The sequence below is a fragment of the Rhinolophus sinicus genome, chromosome 15 (genome assembly GCF_057876585.1).
Source record: "Rhinolophus sinicus isolate RSI-liver-muscle chromosome 15, RSI-T2T, whole genome shotgun sequence".
Classification (NCBI taxonomy): Eukaryota; Metazoa; Chordata; class Mammalia; order Chiroptera; family Rhinolophidae; genus Rhinolophus; species Rhinolophus sinicus.
Window position 1 is genome coordinate 51,467,906 of NC_142515.1, and position 20,562 is coordinate 51,488,467.

Sequence of the window (20,562 nt, forward strand, 5' to 3'; positions counted from 1 at the left end):
CTGTTTTTCCCTTGAAGCTATTATACTAAAGGAAGAAAGGGGGAAAAAAGAAATCTATGGTGTGAGTTCAGGTTTACTACAGTAATTGTTTAAGAACAGGGCCCTGTTACCATGGCAACAAATGCATGGCTTTCAAGTGGAAAATTTTCATCACATGGGACTGATAAAATCCTAGCATCCCTATGCTCTTGGTGTAGAATTGCTCTTTGTCAAGTTAAAGAAATTTTGAAAACCCCTGTTAAAATTAATTTTTAAATGTTCCTATGATATTTTTCCAGTCACTTATTCTAACTTAAAATTATACCAAAAGAATATACGTTGATAGATGTGTTATGTAGAAAGTTAAGCATTTGATTTTATATTAAAAATTGCTTTCTTATTCTGTACTAGATCTTTGCTTAAATGGTAAATAAAATGGTAAATAGTTTAGTGTAGTGGGAGTTTTTGACAATGGAATACGACCTCCCACTTTATAGATTCCTTTGCCTTAAATGCTTTATAACTCCAGTAGAGGAAAGCTGTTAAGCTTTAAGTGCTCTGTCATATTTGCAGGCTTTTATAGTAGAGGAGAACAGCAGTGAGCAATGATGATGGAAAACGATGGCAGGTAGACTTAAAACACCATAAAGCACAGACGATTGTGTGTAATGCCTTGAATTGAATCCTTTTTGAATGAAATGATCAGCCATATGTGCCACCCTTATGGACCCTGTAAGAAGAAGAGAAGAAATGTGCCCTAATGCTAACTGTGCATGAAATTGCAGTGTTAGGAGATATTGACCAGATGTTTCATTCTCATCAAATAGCTTGTTATGTGACTGAGTGAAAATATCTTTGCTGCTTTGATCACATACACCTTGAAAGAAGGGGTAATTTAATAGAGGCTGTCATAGTTCATCATTGTCAATAAACTTTGACTTGACCTTTGCCTTATATTTTTGATGTTGCTTCTGATAGGTGTTGATGGGCAGATGTTTACTGCCTTAAGGGATTTTGCTTTTTATAGCGTGTATGCTAGAAATAGTAAAGGAGAAAGGTTTTTCTCAATTTTTTTCTTGTTCTTTGGTTCTTAGTTGGCATACTTCTCTGTAGATTTTGTAGAATTTCTGGGTGAATGCATCTGAGAGACAGTCTTACTTCTAAAGACCCGTTGTGGTTTTTCTCTACAGGTTTTATACTTTCTTCACCTCTCTGGCCCAGTTTTAACTGGCCACAATAAATGTGTATGATAATTATTTTCTTATTTTATATCTCGCATATTCTTCTTTTTTTTTTTTCATAGCTTGAAGTGATGGATCCTTAGAAAAGTCATCGTAATTTCCTGAGTTTCACAGTTGAGGACAATGATAGCTAGAAAGATTACTTTACTTACACAAGGGTCATACAGTTACTGTTTTCCAACTATGGCTGAGGTCTGATGATACTCCTTCCAGTATGATTTCTCATTGCTTCCCTTTCTTTCTCATATCTAGAGAAATGATTGGGTGTATACCTGCTAAAATAATTCAGACTTGAGCTCTGCCACTGGCCTGCTTTCTTCACCTGTGAAATTGGAATACTATCTGTCTCATGCTTGATGGTTCAGATTAACTGAGATAACGTAGTAGCTAAAGGACTAGCATAATGCCCAAAATATAGTATTTAACTAATTTAGCTCTTTATTATACTGTTGTTTCTAACGCATCTTCAGCTGATTATAGTGGGGTTTTTGTTGTTGTTGTTGTTGTTTGCTGAACCTCTGGTTTGTATTTGGTTTAGCACAATGTTTCTTAAGTTGTCAGGGGAAGTGTTTGGAGTATAATGGGAATATGATAAACTAAAGCAGCCATTGCTATCATCTCTTTTAACTTGAAGTTGCTTGAGGGTAGTAGGGAAGGAGAAAGTTTTCCTTGACCCTCTTGGTGTCCCTGGTTGGGTCTGAAAATTAAACTGACAAAGCATACAAATTTACTTAATATAACTTTTAGGTGACAGGGTGCCTTCATAAGGAAACGAAGATGCAAAGAAACAGTTTGACCTGAGTATTTTTATGCTAGGTTTGTTGAAGAGTGGGAAATCTTGTAGAAATATGGTAAATCAGAGTATGAGGCAAGTGTAGTAAACTGAATGAACTTTTGTTAGGATTCTTCTTGATATCCTTTTGTCTTTGGAATAAGGATGTTCTTTTCCTCCAGGCATAGGGGGTTACTTTTCACATGAGAGTTTTATGAGCTGTTTCAGGGGAGAACAGAAGGGAAGGTCTGTGTCCCTTTCTGCTTCTGCCATTTCCTCACATTTTTTTCAGCCACTGTGCCATAATTTGGAATTGTGTGTCCTGATCCCCATCATTGTGTTCCCATATATATTTATATCATTTCATTACGTAAAGGAATTTATTTCAGATAATGTGGAAATGCTATATATTGAATTCTGTTCTAAAGACATTTTCTAGAAGGTTTTTTCTTTTTAAAGATCTGCTTTCTCCTTAAGAGATCTGTTTTTATTCCAACCTAAAAGAATGACTTCATAGTGCTTAGCAAGAAACTGAAACTGTCGAAGTAGGCATGATTTTTTTCAAATCTTGGGAGAATATAGAGGTATAATATATACTATCCATCTGATAGAAACCTTGTTGTTTAAAGGCTTATGGTGAAAGTCAGATTGAGTAAAACCCTGAGGCCTATTATAACAGCATATTCAGGTGCTATGCTATCTATCACCTAGTTTTGGAGACCTTTGGAAATAAATCTAGGCTACTTATTTTTGAAAAAGAAATTAATTGAGTAACAATTTCAGGTAAGTTATTTTTTAAAAAAACATAACTTACACAGTATTTTCAATTTGGATAAATAGCTTTGTATTAAATGGTTTTCTTGGTTAATTTGGTGCAATCTTATAACCTGTTCCTCTTCTTAAAAAGAAAAGGCTTCCTCCCTGGCAGGCTATAGCTGGGTTTTCCCTACACCTTTCCTTGTCCCTTCCCTTTTGGTGTGGGTGGCCTAGTCCCTTTTAGGACTCTGATGAAATATGTGAATCCTCTCCTCTGAAAAATACATCAATTTCTTTATAATTTCAGGGAGTTCATGCATTCCCCCATTCCTCTCACACATACCCTGTCCTGATAGGGGCCCATGGATCTCAGGCAGTGTATAAATCTCCTTAGAAAATAAATTTCAAACTCCTTAGTATTCTAAATATTTAACAATTTGCCTTAGAAATAATAATAAAATAGTGTTGATACTCCTATACTAATTACAGTAGTAGTAATTATAATATTAATAATAGTTAACATGTGCCAACCTTATGTCAAGTCCTATACTAAACCTTTAACTTGGATTAATGGTTATATTATTAATGATATCTCCAATGATATTTATTGTTTTAGAAACTACGGTATCTTTAGAATACAGATTTAAGGAAGAGATTATAACATTTTGATCTGATGGACAGATCAGGCGAATAGGGAGGGTGTTCCAATACAGTTATTTGTTTACAGGCTAAAAACTCCCTCACAGACAGTGTCGTATGAGCTGGTGCATTGTTGTGACGCAAGAGCTATGAATTGCTGGTGAAAAGTTCAGTTCATCTAACTTTTTCATGCAGCCTTTTCAGCACTTCCAAATAGTAAACTTGGTTAACTGTTTGTCCAGTTGGCACAAATTCATAATGAATAACCCCTCTGGTATCAAAAAAGGTTAGCAACATGGTTGCAACAAGTTTGGGAACCTACTTGTTAGGCCTAGATATAGATATGTCTTATAATTAATAGTAATATATTTTTGTCTGTAATTTTTACATAACCCTGAACTGTAAGCTTTATGAAGAAAGGATTATGGCTTTTCTGTTTCTTAATTTAATTGACAAATATTTATTAAATACATAGAATATGGCAGGTACTCTTTTGAAGTAGAAATATACCCGATAGCTCTTTCAAAGAAGCCAGGAAAAGTGTGTTGAACAGGAAATTACAAGTAAATGGAAATTAACAATCTTATGTGGGATTGATACAGTGCGCTGGTTCAATCATAAAGTTGTGTATATTTGAACTTTGGTTAAGAGAAATGGGTAACTATTAAAGGGCATTTTAGAAAGATCACTCTAAGTGCAGTGGATTTGAGGGAAACACAACTGAAGGCAGGGGGATGAGGTAAGCTTCTGCAAATGGCTGTGGAGGGTAGCATGGGGGAAGAATGAGGCGTGATTGCTAAACTACAGTTTTCTTTTGGAGAGATGAAATGTTCTGGAGTTAGACAGTGGTTATGGTTGGCACAACCTAGTGAATATATGGGAAACAACTGACTTGTCACTTTAAACTTGTAAACTTTATGGTATATGAATATATTTCAACAATAAAAATTTTAAAGAAGCTTTTGCAGTAGTCTAATTGAGAGAAGATGGTGGAATGTACTAAAGTGGTAATAATGGAGCTAGAGAGAAGAAGAAATGTGTATATCTAGTAGGCAAAATAGGCATTTAGATACTTGCGTTAGTTATCTGAAGAGAGGTCTAGATTAAAAAATAGAGGTGAGGAGTTTCAGTGTATAGGTGGTAATTGAAACCATGGGTGTACATTAGATCAGATCGAGAGAAATGGTATAGGTGAGAACAGGTAATCTGTGTATTCAGGCCTGCGGAACACTAGGGGATCAGGAGAAGAAAAGAAGCGTACAAAAGAGAAATGCTGTTGGACTTACTACAATAATATCCAACAAATGGTAGGTGATCAAAAAATACTATGGAATGAGTTTAATGAAGTTAGACTAAAAATTATTTGATCGTATCTCAGTGCCCTATTATTATCATCATCATCAGTACTTTTTAATAGGTGCTGTTTTAGACACTTTACTTACATAATCTTACTCAATTCTCACAATAATTCTGCAAGAAATATAATCTCTGATAGAGTATGGAATTTACCATCACAGGACTAGGTGAACTATATATGTATATTTCTGAGTCCAAAGTTTATCTTTTTTTTCCAACTAGGCCAAAGTTTCCCCAAATCTCTTCTGAGAAATAGATGTTAACAGGAACCGTATTTTGCTATGTATAATGCACTCCTGTGTATAATGTGCACCCACATTTTTAGCCCAAACTTTCAGGGGAAAAATGTTTCATTTTAATTTTTTAATTCATATTTTTATTTGTTTACATTTAGGTATGTGGTTTTTGTATTATAAAGAAATTTCAGCTTTTATTTTTTAACACAGTATGGTACAAGACATTTTATGTGCCGGTAACAAATTTACGATTTTACACATCATAGAAGGCCAAGAACTCTTGTTATAAGTTGGTCTAAGTTCCACAAAACTGATTATCATATTCCAGGGTATTATTTTGCTTATGAATATCGTTATTGATTTCTAGAGTTACATTTTTAACTCATAAGCATAAATAAAAGAATTAAAAACTTATATATATACAGAATTAGTACTACCCATGTGTAATGCGCATCCTATTTTCCCCCCACAAATTTGGACAAAAAAGTGTGCGTTATACATGGCAAAATACAGTATTTAACAACAAAAATAACAAGAAACTGTTGAAATAATAATAGGATTATTGGAAATCAGTTTCTATTAATAAGATGCTTGCCAGTAGGGGAAATGAAACAGTTTTGGCAGGAAAGCAGCATAACATACTAGTGTTTGAGGGAGAATGGATTCTTAATAATATTTATGAAAATTTTGTGTTTCACCCAGTGTCACTTGTTAGCATAGCAATCCTCTGAGAGAATCAATCCTTTAAACTATGTAATATATGCTATTTTCCTAACCAACTACTTCAGTTTTGATTTCCTCATCTCCCTTTGCAATCAGCTTGCGGCTGTTATTGCCCAGTTTTGACATTTAATTTCTTTTAGTTGTGCTTTACAGTTTTCCTGAAATGCCTCATTGGGTTTTCTGGTATAAAATTTCTTATGTTTGGCTTATCTCACAACGATTTTAGTATCTAGGTATCCTTCTTCATCGTTCTATTAGGAATTGAATTATATAACATTACATTAAAGTGACTAGCTCTTGAGCATTGTTGTCAGTTATATTGTTCTAAATATTACATATAGGTAACAAAGAGGAAATTCATCTGGAAGGTGAAGTTAATGGTAATAGAAATCATTCCATACGTTGTTAAAGACTCATGAAGTGAAGCTTTCATATGTCATTTATTCAGCCTCTATTTAAATTCAGTTATCATTTTTCTCCTCCTAGTCCCTTAATAGGCATCACCTCCTATCTCACTCTTTTGCTCAAAACCCCTCATTTGCACCCTTTTAACTACAGAATGCCGCCTAAACTTCTTAAAATGGCGTGTAATGATCTGGCCTAGATCTACTTTTCACATTAGTCTCTTTCCTCCCACATAGTGCTTTGTCATTACACTCCTAAAAGTCCCTTATTTCTCTTTTTCATTGCTTTTGTTAACACTATTCTCCTTTATTTCCCAAACTGTGTGCTAAGACCCCTTGGGTCCCACATTGAGTCTGCAGGTTATTTTAAATTTTCTAGGGAAACAGTGACATTTATTACATATAGCATGACCCACTAGCTCCATATATTTCTGTTTTCACATTAGATTTCTACATTCTTTTTGGTGGTATCATATGCTTTGGAAAACTGGATTTGGGGTGGTTTCTGTGATTTAAAAAAAAAAAAGTACCGCACAAAAATCAGTGTGACATAGGAAATGAGGATGGAGCGTTATTCTAAGGTTTGAGAATTTTGTAGTGCACAATACATGCTAAGTTGTTAGGGAATAAATATTTGTTAAGTTTTTTAGGACTAACTGCTTGATAAATATAACTTTGTTTTTTTCTTTTTACCTTTGGAATACCATGATAAAATTCCCAAGACAGGAAAGGAGACATGTGCTCAGTGCCTCTACTTTCTTTCAAGTTCATAGCCATTTTTGAAAATTACACCATCCTTCAAAGACTAGTTGATAATGTCACCCATCTCTGGAAGCCTTTTCTGATCCCTTAGCTGCAATTAATGTCCCTCCTGGGTGTTTCCTGGTGGCATTCTGCCTTTATTACTGATTTTTAAAATCGAATTCAACTGTATTCATGTATTTATTTAAAGTTAACATTTATAGCTGTGGCTTCCTTGTTCTCCAGTTAGGTGTATTACTTACAGTCTAGTGAGAGCCCTTTTCATTCTCTGTATAAAAGTGACCCAACTGTAATAATAGGTATTATTTGCTGAACTAAATTGCATGTCTTGTTAGTCTATTTCTAATTCTTAAAACGTGCTTACAAGATCATAGGTTATATTATCAACATTATATTTGAAAAAATTAGGGGTTAGCAATGTTGTTTTCCATAACACTGACATACCTCCTAACCTTTGGCTATTCTAGTTCCTTTTCCTTTTACTGTGGATTGTAGAATCAGTTTTTTGGTATCTTCAGAAATCCTATTGAGATTTTGATTGGGTTGCAGTGAATCTATGAATCAATTTGGGGAGAATTGCTGTCTTAAGAATATTGACACCTGAAATCTATGTAATTTTACTAACAATTGTCACCCCAATAAATTTAATAATAAAAAATAAAAAAAATAAAAAGAATATTGAGTTTCCTAATCCATGCAAATACTATAGCCCTCTATTTTTATAGTTGTTTTCCTCAGCAAACTTCTGTAGTGTTCTAAGTATAGCTCTTGCACATGTTTTCTTAAATTTGTCCCAATGTTTCATTTTTTCATGCTCTTGTAAATAACATTGTTTTCTTAATTTTTATTTTCAACTGTTCCTTGATAGTATATAGAATTACATTAGATTTATGTATATTGATCTTGAATTCTGAGACCTTGATAAACTCACTTTTTAATCCTAGAGCATTTATATAAATTCCTTATGATCTCATATATTCCTTAAACATGCAAAGATTGGTACCTGCCAAAGCCTAGAGAATTACTCTATATGGATTTCAGCTCATTCCACTCTGATATTGTTTTTTGCAATTTCTACTCTCCTGGCTCTCCTTGAACGTTTACCTCTGTTTCCTCATTTCAGTGAGAATGCCAGGGTCAGTTTGGCTTCTTCCTCCTTGCATCATAGCTTGGAAATTGCTTCCTGGCAGAGAGCCTGCATGATGTCGGGGCTCACCTTGTGTTCTTTTCTATCGGATCACAGTCTTGCCCTGCCTGATGTCCAGTGTCTGAAAATTCTGTAGTTGCTTCCTTTTGGTTTTGTTTCCCAGGTATTCACAGCATAGTGGTAATTCTGGACCCTCTTCTCCCTTAGAGCTAGAGTAGAAGTTAAAGATAGGTATTTAAGGATGTGCTATACATATAAAACAAAAAGAGGCTGGGCAATTTGCTTTATCTAAAAGAAGTAGCATAATAAGAGGTTTTTAACAAGGTTAAGTCTTATTCCTGGAGAATCTGAAAATGTTGTGGTTGTGACTTTGTATCAGGGTCACTGTCATTTTCGTCTTTTTTTCCTGTAGTTGACATGCATTAAGTATTTATTGATTGGATGTCAGAATAGTAGGAAATAGATTGGTTAGGTGTTGGTAACACATTGTGTTTGAGATAATGTTAGAGATGTACTAAAATTTTAACAAAACTCTTAGCAAATTATTTTAGAAGCTTTCAAAAAATTGACATTTTTCATCTATTTCAACTTCCTTGATTGTAACATCTTTCCTTACTCAGTTAGGTTGTGAAGTGCTTTGAAGCAGTGGACATGGCTTCCATTTCTTTTGTGTGTCTACTTTGTGTATCTACTTTGTATGTCTACTAAGCTCATTTTAAATGTAATAACTTTTGAGTGAAAATTACTGATCAGTAGTAAAGTTCTCATATTTTGGGAGTGTCCTATTTGCTGACATCAGAAATAGCCAGAATGTTAGTCATTTTCCTGCGATGAAATATTCAGTAGTGGAATTACATATAATGAAGCCTGCTGAATATTTCTATTATTTGTTCATTTTTGTGTTGTAGGTTTAAGTAATATTGACATAATGGAAACATTTTAATTAATTTAAATCCTGATTATGGAAATGTTTTAAGTCAGATACAAGCCTGTAGTGAGTTGATAGAGCCCCTTTTTCAGACTAGTTTGAACATGCAAATTTTTATTTTAATTAGGCTGAATTACAGTATAATGACTTCACTTTCACTGAATGAAGTTTCCTATTATTTTTATGGCATATTGTTATTTGAGTAATCATAGTAAGATTTGCTGTTGACTTTGTTTTTGTGTTTTACTACATAAAGCAGACATGGTTGATCATTTATCCATGCTTCCTATGTGAATAAAAGTAATATATAGAATAACACATATTCTTCTCAACTGTTGAATTTATACTTTCCTAAATCTGGTTTAAAGTATTTAAAATCTATTAGGCATTGATATTGATGCATTTTAAGGTATTAACTGCTTCATGTGATTTATTCATTTGAATAAGTGATAATATTCATTGATAATATTAAAGATTGAATAAATTAATTGAAAAATTGTTATTCTTTAAACAGAATGATTGATTTAGTTACAGTATGTTTGGTGCACTCTTTAATTTTGAAAACTTTCTAACAAAAAAGTAGAAAAAACAGTGAAATGAACTTCTCTATACCCTTCACATAGATTTACCAGTTGTTAAAGTTTCAACGTATTTGCTTTCTTTTTCTTTATATAAATGTATATATCCCTGAACCATTTTTTATTAGTTTCAAGTGTACAAAACAATGTAATAGATATTTACATCCCTCACAAATGATAACCCTCTCCAGTCTGCTATCCCTTTGACATGGTATATAGCTGTTACAGTTCTATTGACTATATTCCCTATGCCGTACTCCACATCCCGTGGTGGTGGGGGGGGGGGTGGCGGAATATATATATATATATATATATATATATATATATATATATATATATATATATATATATATATATATATATATGTTTTTTGGCACTCTCTCTGTACACACACACGGTGCCAAAAAAAGTATACACATTTTAAGAAAGGAAAAAAAACTATTAAAATTGTAATACTCGATATATACCGATAACGGAAGATGAATACAAGTTTCACTTGAGTTCTGCAATTACAAGAGGTGCTCAAAGTGGTTACCATCAGCGTCCAGACACTTTTGATTACAGTGAACTACTGCTTGAGCAGCATTGACCAAAGTGTCCACTTGTATACATTTTTTTGGCACCCCCGAGATGTGTGTGTGTGTGTGTGTGTGTGTGTGTGTGTGTGTTTAATTATAGTTCACTTTCAGTGTTATTCAGCTTCCGCTTCAGGTGTACAGTGCAGGATCAGACATCTACACTGTCCATGAAGTGGTCTCCCTAATAAGACAGGTGACCATCTAACACCCTACAAAATCTTTACATTATTGATTATATTCCCCAAACTGTATTTCATATCCCCGTGGCAATATTGGACTACTGATTTGTACTTTCTAATCCCTTTACCTTCTCCCCCAGCCCTGCCCCTCTCCCGTCTAGCAACCATCACTTTTTTTTTTATATATCTCTGAGTCTATTTCCGTTTTGTTTGTTCGTTTATTCTGTTCCTTAGATTCCACATATAACCATTTGCAACGACATGAATGGACCTAGAGAATATTATGCTAAATGAAATAAGTCAGACAGAGAAAGAAAAATTCCCTGAACCATTTTGAATTATTTATCCCGTTTGAGAAATTTAGAATTGATACAATATTATTTTCTGATATAAAATAAGTAGTATTCCAATTTCAGCAATTATTCTAATAGTGTCTTTTATAGCTATTTGATTTAATTATCAATCCAAGACCCAGTAAGGATTACACCTTGCATGTATGTGTCATAATTCTTTAATTTACTTTGATCTGCAACAGTCCTTCTTCCTACCTTTGTTTGTGAGTGAGTGTGTGTGTGTGTGTGTGTGTGTGTGTGTGTGTGTGTTTCGGGGGGTGGGATGGTGGGACGGGGGAGGTCTTACTAGGCATTTCCTTGTTGTTGTTGTTGGTGTTTTTTTTCTTGTTTTTTTAAAGATTTTACTGGGGAAGGGGAACAGGACTTTATTGGGGAACAGTGTGTACTTCCAGGCCTTTTTTCCAAGTCAAGTTGTTGTCCTTTCAATCTCAGTTGTGGAAGGTGCTGTTCAGCTTCAAGTTGTTCTTTCAGTCTTAGTTGTGGAGGGCACAGCTCAGCTCCAGGTCCAGTTGCCGTTGCTAGTTGCAGGGGGCACAGCCCACCATCCCTTGCGGGAGTCGAACCGGCAACCTTGTGGTTGAGAGGATGCGCTCCAACCAACTGAGCCATCTGGGAGCTCAGCGGCAGCTCAGCTCAAGGTGCTATGTTCAACCTTAGTTGCAGGAGGCGGAGCCCACCATCCCTTGCGGGACTCGAGGAGTTGAACTGGCAACCTTGTGGTTGAGAGCCCACTGGCCCATCTGGGAATCGAACAGGCAGCCTTCGGAGTTAGGAGCATGGAGCTCTAACCGCCTGAGCCACCGGGCCGGCCCCGGCATTTCCTTGTTTTAAAAGTCCAAGCCAGTTGCTTATAAAATGATGTGCCATACATAGTCTGATTGTGTCCTCATGATTAGATTCAGGTTAAACATTTTTGGCATGAATACTACATAAGTGATCCTGTGTATTTCTCATTGCATCACAGTAGAAGGCATAATAATGTTAGTTTCTTGCCTTATTGAAGATGCTGTTAAATCATTTGGTTAAGACGGTATCTCTCGGAATTCTTGCTTGGAACCTTCTTCTCTTGCCCCATTCCATATTTATATTGCCCTTCTACAGTGCAAGCCTACTTTCCGACAATCTCAACTTACATTCATTTGCTGTATGCTACAATACATGCAAATAGTTTTACCAAGAGCATTACCAACAATAAACCTACTATTAAAATTCAAGATATTTTTGGTTTTTGTTTTTGCTTATATTAGTATGTTGAAAAGTTATTTGTATTTCTTCTGTGATTATAATTTGATATTTTCTTTGCTTTTGTTGTATTCAATTTTCTCATTTGTTTTTTTCTCACTGAAGTCTTCTATGAATGGACATTTAGGTTATTTCCAACATTTTGTTTTTACAAATAATGTCTCAAAGAATGTCTATACATACATTATTGTATATTTATAGACATGAATCTTCAGAATAAATCCATAGAAGTAGGATTGGTAGATCATCATATAGTTACTCTGTCTTACAGTTTTCTCTGTTACCTTTTGTTTCTCTCATCATTCTTTTAACTCTCAAACATACATGCATTTCTTTTATACACCAAATATTTGAGAATGTGATAAGATTTTGATGTTTTTTCACTTTGTATATTGAGTGTTTTTCTAACTGTAAGTGTTAAAAACAAAATAGATGGTGGCTTTAGAATAGCTAATTAAAAACCTTAGGAATTTGAGCTAATTATGAAATGCATCCTTTTCACTTTTCGTATCAGTGAAAAGTATGCATTTAAAAAAATCCACTGTTATTAATTTATAACAAAGAAATTAAAGTTTATGAGACTAATGAAAAGATGAGATAATAGAATTAGAATTTTTAACACTTTATTTTGGAATTTTTAAAACAATTTATTAGACATAAACAGAGTTTAGCTTAATTATATATGACAAGTGTGACAATAGTGGCAATGACAGCAGATATATCTGTATCTATCTAATTTACTATGTGCTGGGTACTAGGCTCAGTTATGCATATACATTAAATTAAATTATTTAATATAATCCTCAACAACCTTTTGGGGTATATTTATAATCATTTTTGCATTTACAGATGAGGAAAATGAAGCATAGAAATATGAAGTGACATATTCTTACTCATACAGCCAATAATTGGCAGAGGCAACATTTGAACCCAGACAGATAGATAGTCTTCAGAATAGATTCTGGGCTTTTAATGACATTGCTATACTATTTCTATTGGGACTCAACTGTTATTTTTCTGTACCAAGCCAGCATTGACCTAAGATCTACATGACTTTTGATTCTGAGTTCTTAACCACTGTGCTCTATTTCTCTCCCCCTAAATAGTATAATAAGATTTTATGTGGTTGTTACATCAAATTTGTTATCATAAGAAGTAGTACAGAATTGGAATTCCATTCCTAACAGTCATAGCTTCTAACAAAGTATCCCTTTTATATCACCGTGTATGGCAGAATACTGAACTATGTGTACCATTTTTCTGACCTACTAAAATTATTTATGTTCCTCTTTTTCAGTGGATGATTCAGCAGCCACACAAAGCAGCAACATTTTTTGGATGCATCGGGACAGATAAATTTGGGGAGATCCTGAAGAAAAAGGCTGCGGAAGCCCATGTGGATGCTCATTACTATGAGCAGAATGAGCAGCCAACAGGAACTTGTGCTGCGTGCATCACTGGTGGCAACAGGTCGGTGAGACCCCCAAGGCGGGCCTGTATTAATTGGCTGCTCAAACGCTGGCAAAATCTGAATTTGGAATTTAAACCTCGCGTTTATAATTGCTTTTAACGTTTAATAAATTCTTCTTTCTCATACCATTTCTCCTTTCTTTAATTATCTTTGTTGACTCAACATGCTGTTGTCTTCATGAGACATAATGGAATGAAATTTTTGAGATTATCTAGTCTAGTCTCAACTTTTTATAATTATGATCAGAAAGGAAAACATTTTATTCAATGTCTTTTAGCTACTTTCTTCCAAACTGAGATTAGAAAGAAATATTCTTTTTACTATATCCTGAGATTGGAGTATTCAAATATACACATACATATACATATGTATTTTTTAACATATATAAAATACTACATTATATCTAGTCTCATATACATTTGGTCATCTAAAGCATTTCTGGCATGACAAATAGTCATTCATCCACATTAACAACTTAGTCATGGGTAAATACACCACTCAAGAAACAACCCATTACGCTTCTATACAATTTTACTTACTAGAATTTCTTCTTTATGTGAACTTTGAATGTATCACTCAGGATCTTACATACGTTAGTTGTATTTGTGCCTTTTGCAGCTACGTGGAGGTTTTCCTGCAGTACATTCGTACTTTGCAAGCAGCATTATTGCCATATTGCTCATCAGCATAGGCATTTTTCTCCTTTGCATGGGAAAAACAAAACAAATTGTCTAGCTATTATATTGTTAGAATTAACAAAGATGGTCTGTTTTTAAATAGTAATTCACTAGAAATTTTATATTCCTTATAGCTAGAAATATTTAGTCTGTCCTCCTCCAATTTCCTGTCTTCATTCCTTTCTCTCCTTTCTTGTTTGCCTCGTTTTCTTCCTTTATTTCCTCCCTTCTCTCTCTTCCCCTTTCCTAACCCAGCTTTTATTTTTGCTTACTCTTTGTCATCCAGCAAATGTATGTTAAGGATCTGACATTATTCGGGGCAGTAGTCATTAAATAACTAAAATATAACTTTTAAAAATAATTAGAGTGCCAAAACCTTTCAAACCTTTCTTGTAACTTTACTTTTTGTTTATAGGAGACTGTTATGATTTTAAGGTTTCAGTAAATAAAACCATTCATTGTTCAAACATATTTGAAATTAGACCTTTCCCCTTTTCAGTTTTTCTAAAACCAACATTAATATTCAGGTGTAAAGTTTTCCCATTAGAGAGAAATGAGTCAAGTTTTGCCTCTGACATCACTGAGGCTAGAGTAAAATTGATAAATTATTTTTGTATGCTAAATTTCTATTTTAAAGAGCAGTTATGATAATATTAGGTCTCAAGTCAACAGCTTGATTTATTATGGTTATGACTATCAGTATTGTTCAAATGATACTGGAAATTAGAAACTGGGGAAAGCCCTCACTATCTAACTCATTATCCAAATTGTGGAACCTAACAGATTTGGATAAATTGTTTCAGATGGGGCTGGTAATTCTTAGTACCACTATCCAAAACTCAGGAATCAAAGAGTTTAGATAATGCACTAATCTTCTTAATCCAGATTCTCATTTGCCAAACTCTGAACCAATACATTTGGATAGTAAGAATGCTTGTATTTTTCTTTTGGAGACACTTGATAGTTTCTTATCAAAGAGTAGTTTTATTATCAAGATAGAGTTTAGTAGCTGGTACCAGAAGTGTTTGTTTTCATTTGGTAACCATTTTTGTCAAAATTTTGCTGAAGTCATGATCATGATTGTTAAAATATTTTTTATAAGTTAGGACTAATTATTCTTAACTTTGTAATATAGTTATTTGCATATGCATATACTGATGCATATTACTCCTATTTTCATTCATTATAATTGAACGTAAACAGATATATTATTTTCAGTAGTCAGTTGGCATGTGGATGAGTAGAAATATGTCTTGGAAAAAAATCAGTTTATTCTTTGCTTAACAGGAACCATGATAATCTCAAGTGATGAGTTGATGTATTTGGTTTGGTTTGTTTTAACCATAACTGTTACCATTGATCACAAAAGTGAAATATTGCCAAATTATTTTCTAATTTCTGAGTCAGAATGAGAAGGAAAATTATTTTTATTAATTTGTATATAATGTGAATAATTTATTAAGTTTAATTGTTGGTCAATAATAAAAAGGTCTGTGTAGTGGCACTTGTAGCAAGATTTTAAATGCAGTGTCCTGCATAGATTTTTCAGCTGCAAAATTGGACCAGGGCAGGGCAGTTTTTCAACTGTGGAAACTAATTTAAATTTATTCCATAGTAAATATGGTCTATATTTTTATGTGTGTTTTATATAATTACTCTTTTACATGACTTTAAAGTCAAATAATAATAAATGTATAGTATGTTGATACTTAAAAACTGAGGTTTTTATTTGCATGGGTTTTTTTGGGTTTTTTTTTGCATAATGGCATTGTAGTTTTATATCTTAACTGCATTTTGAACTATTACAATGTAGAAAGTAGCAGAGAGTAATCCAAGATGGCAGAGTAGATGAATGCTGTGCTTGCCTCATCCCATGAACACATCAAAATTACAACTAAATTATAGAACAATCAACCTGGAGAACCATCTGAAATCTGGCTGAACAGAAGTTTTATAACTAAGGGTATAAAAAAGATTGAGATTGGCAGGAGGGGCAGAAACACGAAATGAGCTGGCCCCAAATCTCCGTGTGGCAGTTGGAAATCAGGAGGGATATCTCTGGCACAGAGGTTCCCCACAGAGGAGCGAGGGACCCCAGCACCACAACAGGATCCCCAGTCCAGAGCACTGGTGCTGGGAAGAGGAGCCCCCTATAACATCTGATGTGAAAAACAGTGGGGATTAAGACTCTCCGGATAGGACAGAAGGCTGCAGGAAACCCAGACATCCTCATAAAGGGCCCGCACACAGACTCTCTCACTCACAAGCACTCACCCTGGGCTCCAGTGGAGGGACAGTGACTTGGGGGATGCTGGCACGTACTAGGGGCAGACTGAGTTGTGGCTTCATGGCTAGGATTGGAGGGACAGTTGTCATTTTCCCTGTGTGGGATCTTTCACCCGTGCAGCCAGCAGGCCAGTGCCATCTCTCCTGTTTTGACCCTACCCCATGCCCATGGCCAAATCTAAATTTCAGTTGGTCTGGTGAGCTCGGCTCGCTCCATCCTGGTGACTCACTGAGACCCTGCCACACCTAACTCCATACCACAGGAGGCTTTGTCAGTGGCTGATAAGTCTTAAGGGAGCCAGCAGCTGACAGCAGGCCTCAGATTTCTGGCTTTTTGCAGAGCTACGCCAGACCTGGTACTGGTGGCAGACATCCTTGGTTTGCAGTGTAGCCTCCCCCATTCACCTCCAGGTCCAGCATAGGCAATGACCAAATATGGATCACTTTGTGGCTCCTACCAGGTACTCCTGGGCTGGTCACAGGCAGTGGCTGACCTGGGCTAGCACCGGAGCCCCTCCCAAGAGGCCCCAGAACCAACATACTTGGAGTTTAGCTTCAGACCACAGTAGAGTACCACCCAGTTAGCTTCACAAGTGACATACCCAAAGGGTGGTCTCAACAGGCACCAGAGCCCACTGGGGTGAATCCTGTTAGGTCGGATAAGCCACCTGCACAGCAGACTATAAGCTGTGGATGTTGCCAAACCCCACAGCCAGTCATCCTGAGGGTCACTACAACCCATTGACATGCCAACATTAATCAAGGCTCAACTACAAAAGGAGGGCACACACAACTCACACAAGGGACTCTCCTGGGGCATCCAGCACAGGTGACCAGGGATATTGTGCCACTGGGCCCCATAGGGCACCTACTACATAAGACTACCTGGCAAGACTAGGCAACATAGCAGATCTACCTAAGACATAGGAACAAACACAGAGAGGCTGCCAAAATGAAGAAACAAAGAAATACTTCCCAAATGAAAGAACAGAATTCCAGAAAAAAAACCCCAAAATGAAATGGTGGCAAACAATGTATCAGAGACAGAGTTCAAAACACTGGTTATAAGGATGTTCAAGGAACTTAGTGAAAACTTCAACAGAGAGATAGCAAGTATAAAAAAGGACATAGAAACCATAAAAGAACCAGTCAGAAGTGAAGTATACAATAACTGAAATGAAGAATGCATTAGAAGGAATCATCAGAACACTAGATGAAGCAGAGGACCAAATTAGTGATTTGGAAGACAAGATACCAGAAAACACCCAATCGGAACAGCAAAAGGAAAAAAAAAGAGAATAGTTTAAGAGACTCTGGGACAACATCAAATATAACAACATTCACATCATAGGGGTACCAGAAGGAGAAGAGACAAAGCAAAGGATTGAGAATCTATTTGAAGAAATAATGACTGCAAACTTTCCTAACCTTGTGAAGGAAACAGATATACAGCCCAAGAAGCAGAGTCCCAAACATGATGAACCCAAATAGGCCCATACCAAGACACATTATAATTCAAATGGCAAAGATTAAAAACAAAGAAATAATCCTAAAAGCAGCAAGAGAATGGCAATTAGTTTCTTATAAGGGAGCTCCCATAAGATTATCAGCTGATTTCTCAAAAGGAACTTCGCAGGCTATAAGGGATTGGCAGGAAATATTCAATGTGATAAAAAAACAAGGACCTACAACCAAGGATATGCTACCCAGCAAGGTTATCATTTAAAATAGAACAATAACTCTCCATTTCCCCCTTCCCCCAGCCCCTGAGCAACCACCATTATATTTTGTCTATTTTTTTCTTTTTTATTATGTCGCTTTGAATTGCCTATTCCAGGTACCTCATATAAATTGAATCATACAGTAGTTGTCTTTTTGTGCCTGGCTTATTTCACTTGTAATGTCCTCAGTGTTCATCTTTGCTGTAGCATTCATCAGAATTTCCTTCCTTTGTACAACAATTGTGGATGTACTTAATGACTGAGTTGTACACTTAAAAATGGTTAAGATGGAAAACTTCATGTTATGTGTATTTTACCACAATTTAAAAAGTCAATGAAGTTTTTAAAAAAGGAAAGAAATAGAAGGAGAGATAAAGAGCTTCCCAGACAAGAAAAAGCTAAAGGAGTTCATCACCACCAAACCAGTATTACAAAGAATGTTAGAGGGACTTCCTTAAAATGAAAAAAAAAATCAAAATTATGAATAATAAAATGGTAATAGCTACATATCTATCAACAGTTATGTTCACTGTAAATGGATTAAATGCTCCAATCAAAAGACATAGGGATGAATGGATAAGAAAATAAAACCCTTACATATGTTGCTTCCAGGAGACTCACTTTAGATTAAAAGACACAGACCGAAAATAAAGGGATGGAAAATGTTATTTCATGAAAATGGAAATTAAAAAAAAGTTGGGGTAGCAATACTCATACCAGGAAAAATAGACTTTAAAACAAAGTCTACAACAAAAGACAAAGAAGAATCCAGTAATCCCACTTCTGGGTATTTATCCAAAGAAACCCAAAACACTACTTCAAGGGGACCTGTGCATCCATCTGTTCATTGCAGCGTTGTTTACAAGGGCCAAGATGTGGAGGCAGCCTGGGTGTCCGTTGATGGATGAATAGATAAAGAGGAGGTGGTACATATGTACAGTGGAATATTGCTTGGCTAGGGAAGGGAATGGGTCTTGCCATCTGCAGTGGCATAGATGGACCTAGAGGATATTGTGCTGCGTGGAATATGTCAGACAGAGAAAATACAGATGAAATGTGGAATCTAAAGAACAAAATGAATGAACAAACAAAACAGAAACACACTCACAGATACAGAGAACATTTTGATGGTTGGCAGGTGGGAGAGGGTTTGGGGGTGTGGGTTAAAAAGGGGAAGGGATTATGAAGTACAAATTGGTTGTTACAAGTAATTATGGGGATGTAGGGAATAGAATAAGGAATATATTCAATAATATTGTAATAACTATGTATGCTGTCAGATGGGTACTAGATGTATTGGGGTGATAGTTGGGAGAGGGTTGGAGGGCAGGGTGTAAAAGGTGAAGGGATTAATAAGTACAAATTGGTAGTTACAAATAGTCATGGGGATGTAAAGTAAAGCATAGGGAATATAGTCAATAATATGGTAATAACTATGTATAGTACCAGGTGAATATTAGTCTAGTCAGGGGGATCATTTCTTAAATTATATAAATGTCTAACCATATGCTGTACACCTGAAATTAATATAAAATAATATTGAATGTGAACTGTAACTGAAAAATTAAAGGGGGAAGGGAAAGTGAAGGGGAATAAGTGGTCCAAATTTCCAGGTATAAAACAAGTAAGTCATGGGGATGTAACATACAGTATATGGAATGCAGTCAGTAATACTGTGATAGCATAGTACAGTGTCACATGGTTGCTGAACTTAACATAGTGATCACTTCTTAAGTATATAAATGTTGAAAAACTATAGTATGCACTGAAACTGGTATAGTGTTTTATGTTAGCTATATTTTTAATACAAATCTTAAAATAAAAGTAAATAAATTTTAAAATCAATGCACTTACCACCAAGAGCAGTAAAATATTGGAAATATCAGAAACATCATATTTGTGTATCTATTTTAATGCATATTTATATTTACAATAAATCATCTCGTAATTTTTTTTTTAATGTAGAAAGTAGATAATCTTATCATTTAAGTATCAAAAGGAAACTTAAAAACCCATTTCTGAAAATACCAGGTGGGATTTAGAACAAGGATTAACATCTCTGCTTATCTCAAAGGCAACATAGAAGTCTCAAAAAAAATCTCAAACAAAATTAATTTTATTTACATTTATTACAATCAGTACACAGTAGTTTGAAGAATTAAAATGTGAAATCAAATTTGCAAAAAATATTAACTAACTGTGTAGAAATACATGACAAGTTTGCAGAAAAAAAAAAAAGGAACAAACTATATATGAAAAAAAAAACCTACTTGCTTTCTGTTGTTGTTTTAGGTCCCTTGTAGCTAATCTTGCTGCTGCTAACTGTTATAAAAAAGAAAAACATCTTGATATGGAGAAAAACTGGATGTTGGTGGAAAAAGCAAGAGTTTATTATATAGCAGTAAGTATTTACCTAATTCAAATTTCTGGTATATAGTTTACACTATAAATTATAGTTGTTACCTGATATAATTTTTTTAATAATTGTCTTTTATCCTGCAAATTATTTACCCATCTCAAAGTATATGTTACGT

General features: G+C 34.9%; 1 protein-coding gene across 2 annotated transcripts in view; it reads left to right on the top strand.

Annotated features, from left to right (window-relative positions):
• Positions 1–20,562, top strand: part of ADK (adenosine kinase) — a 447,994-nt gene that overhangs the window by 195,428 nt on the left and 232,004 nt on the right. For both annotated transcript variants that reach the window (XM_019745975.3, XM_019745976.3), the window contains exons 5-6: positions 13,171–13,343; positions 20,321–20,429. In XM_019745975.3, coding sequence (XP_019601534.1) covers positions 13,171–13,343; positions 20,321–20,429 — 282 coding nt within the window. The remainder of the gene's footprint in view (positions 1–13,170; positions 13,344–20,320; positions 20,430–20,562) is intronic.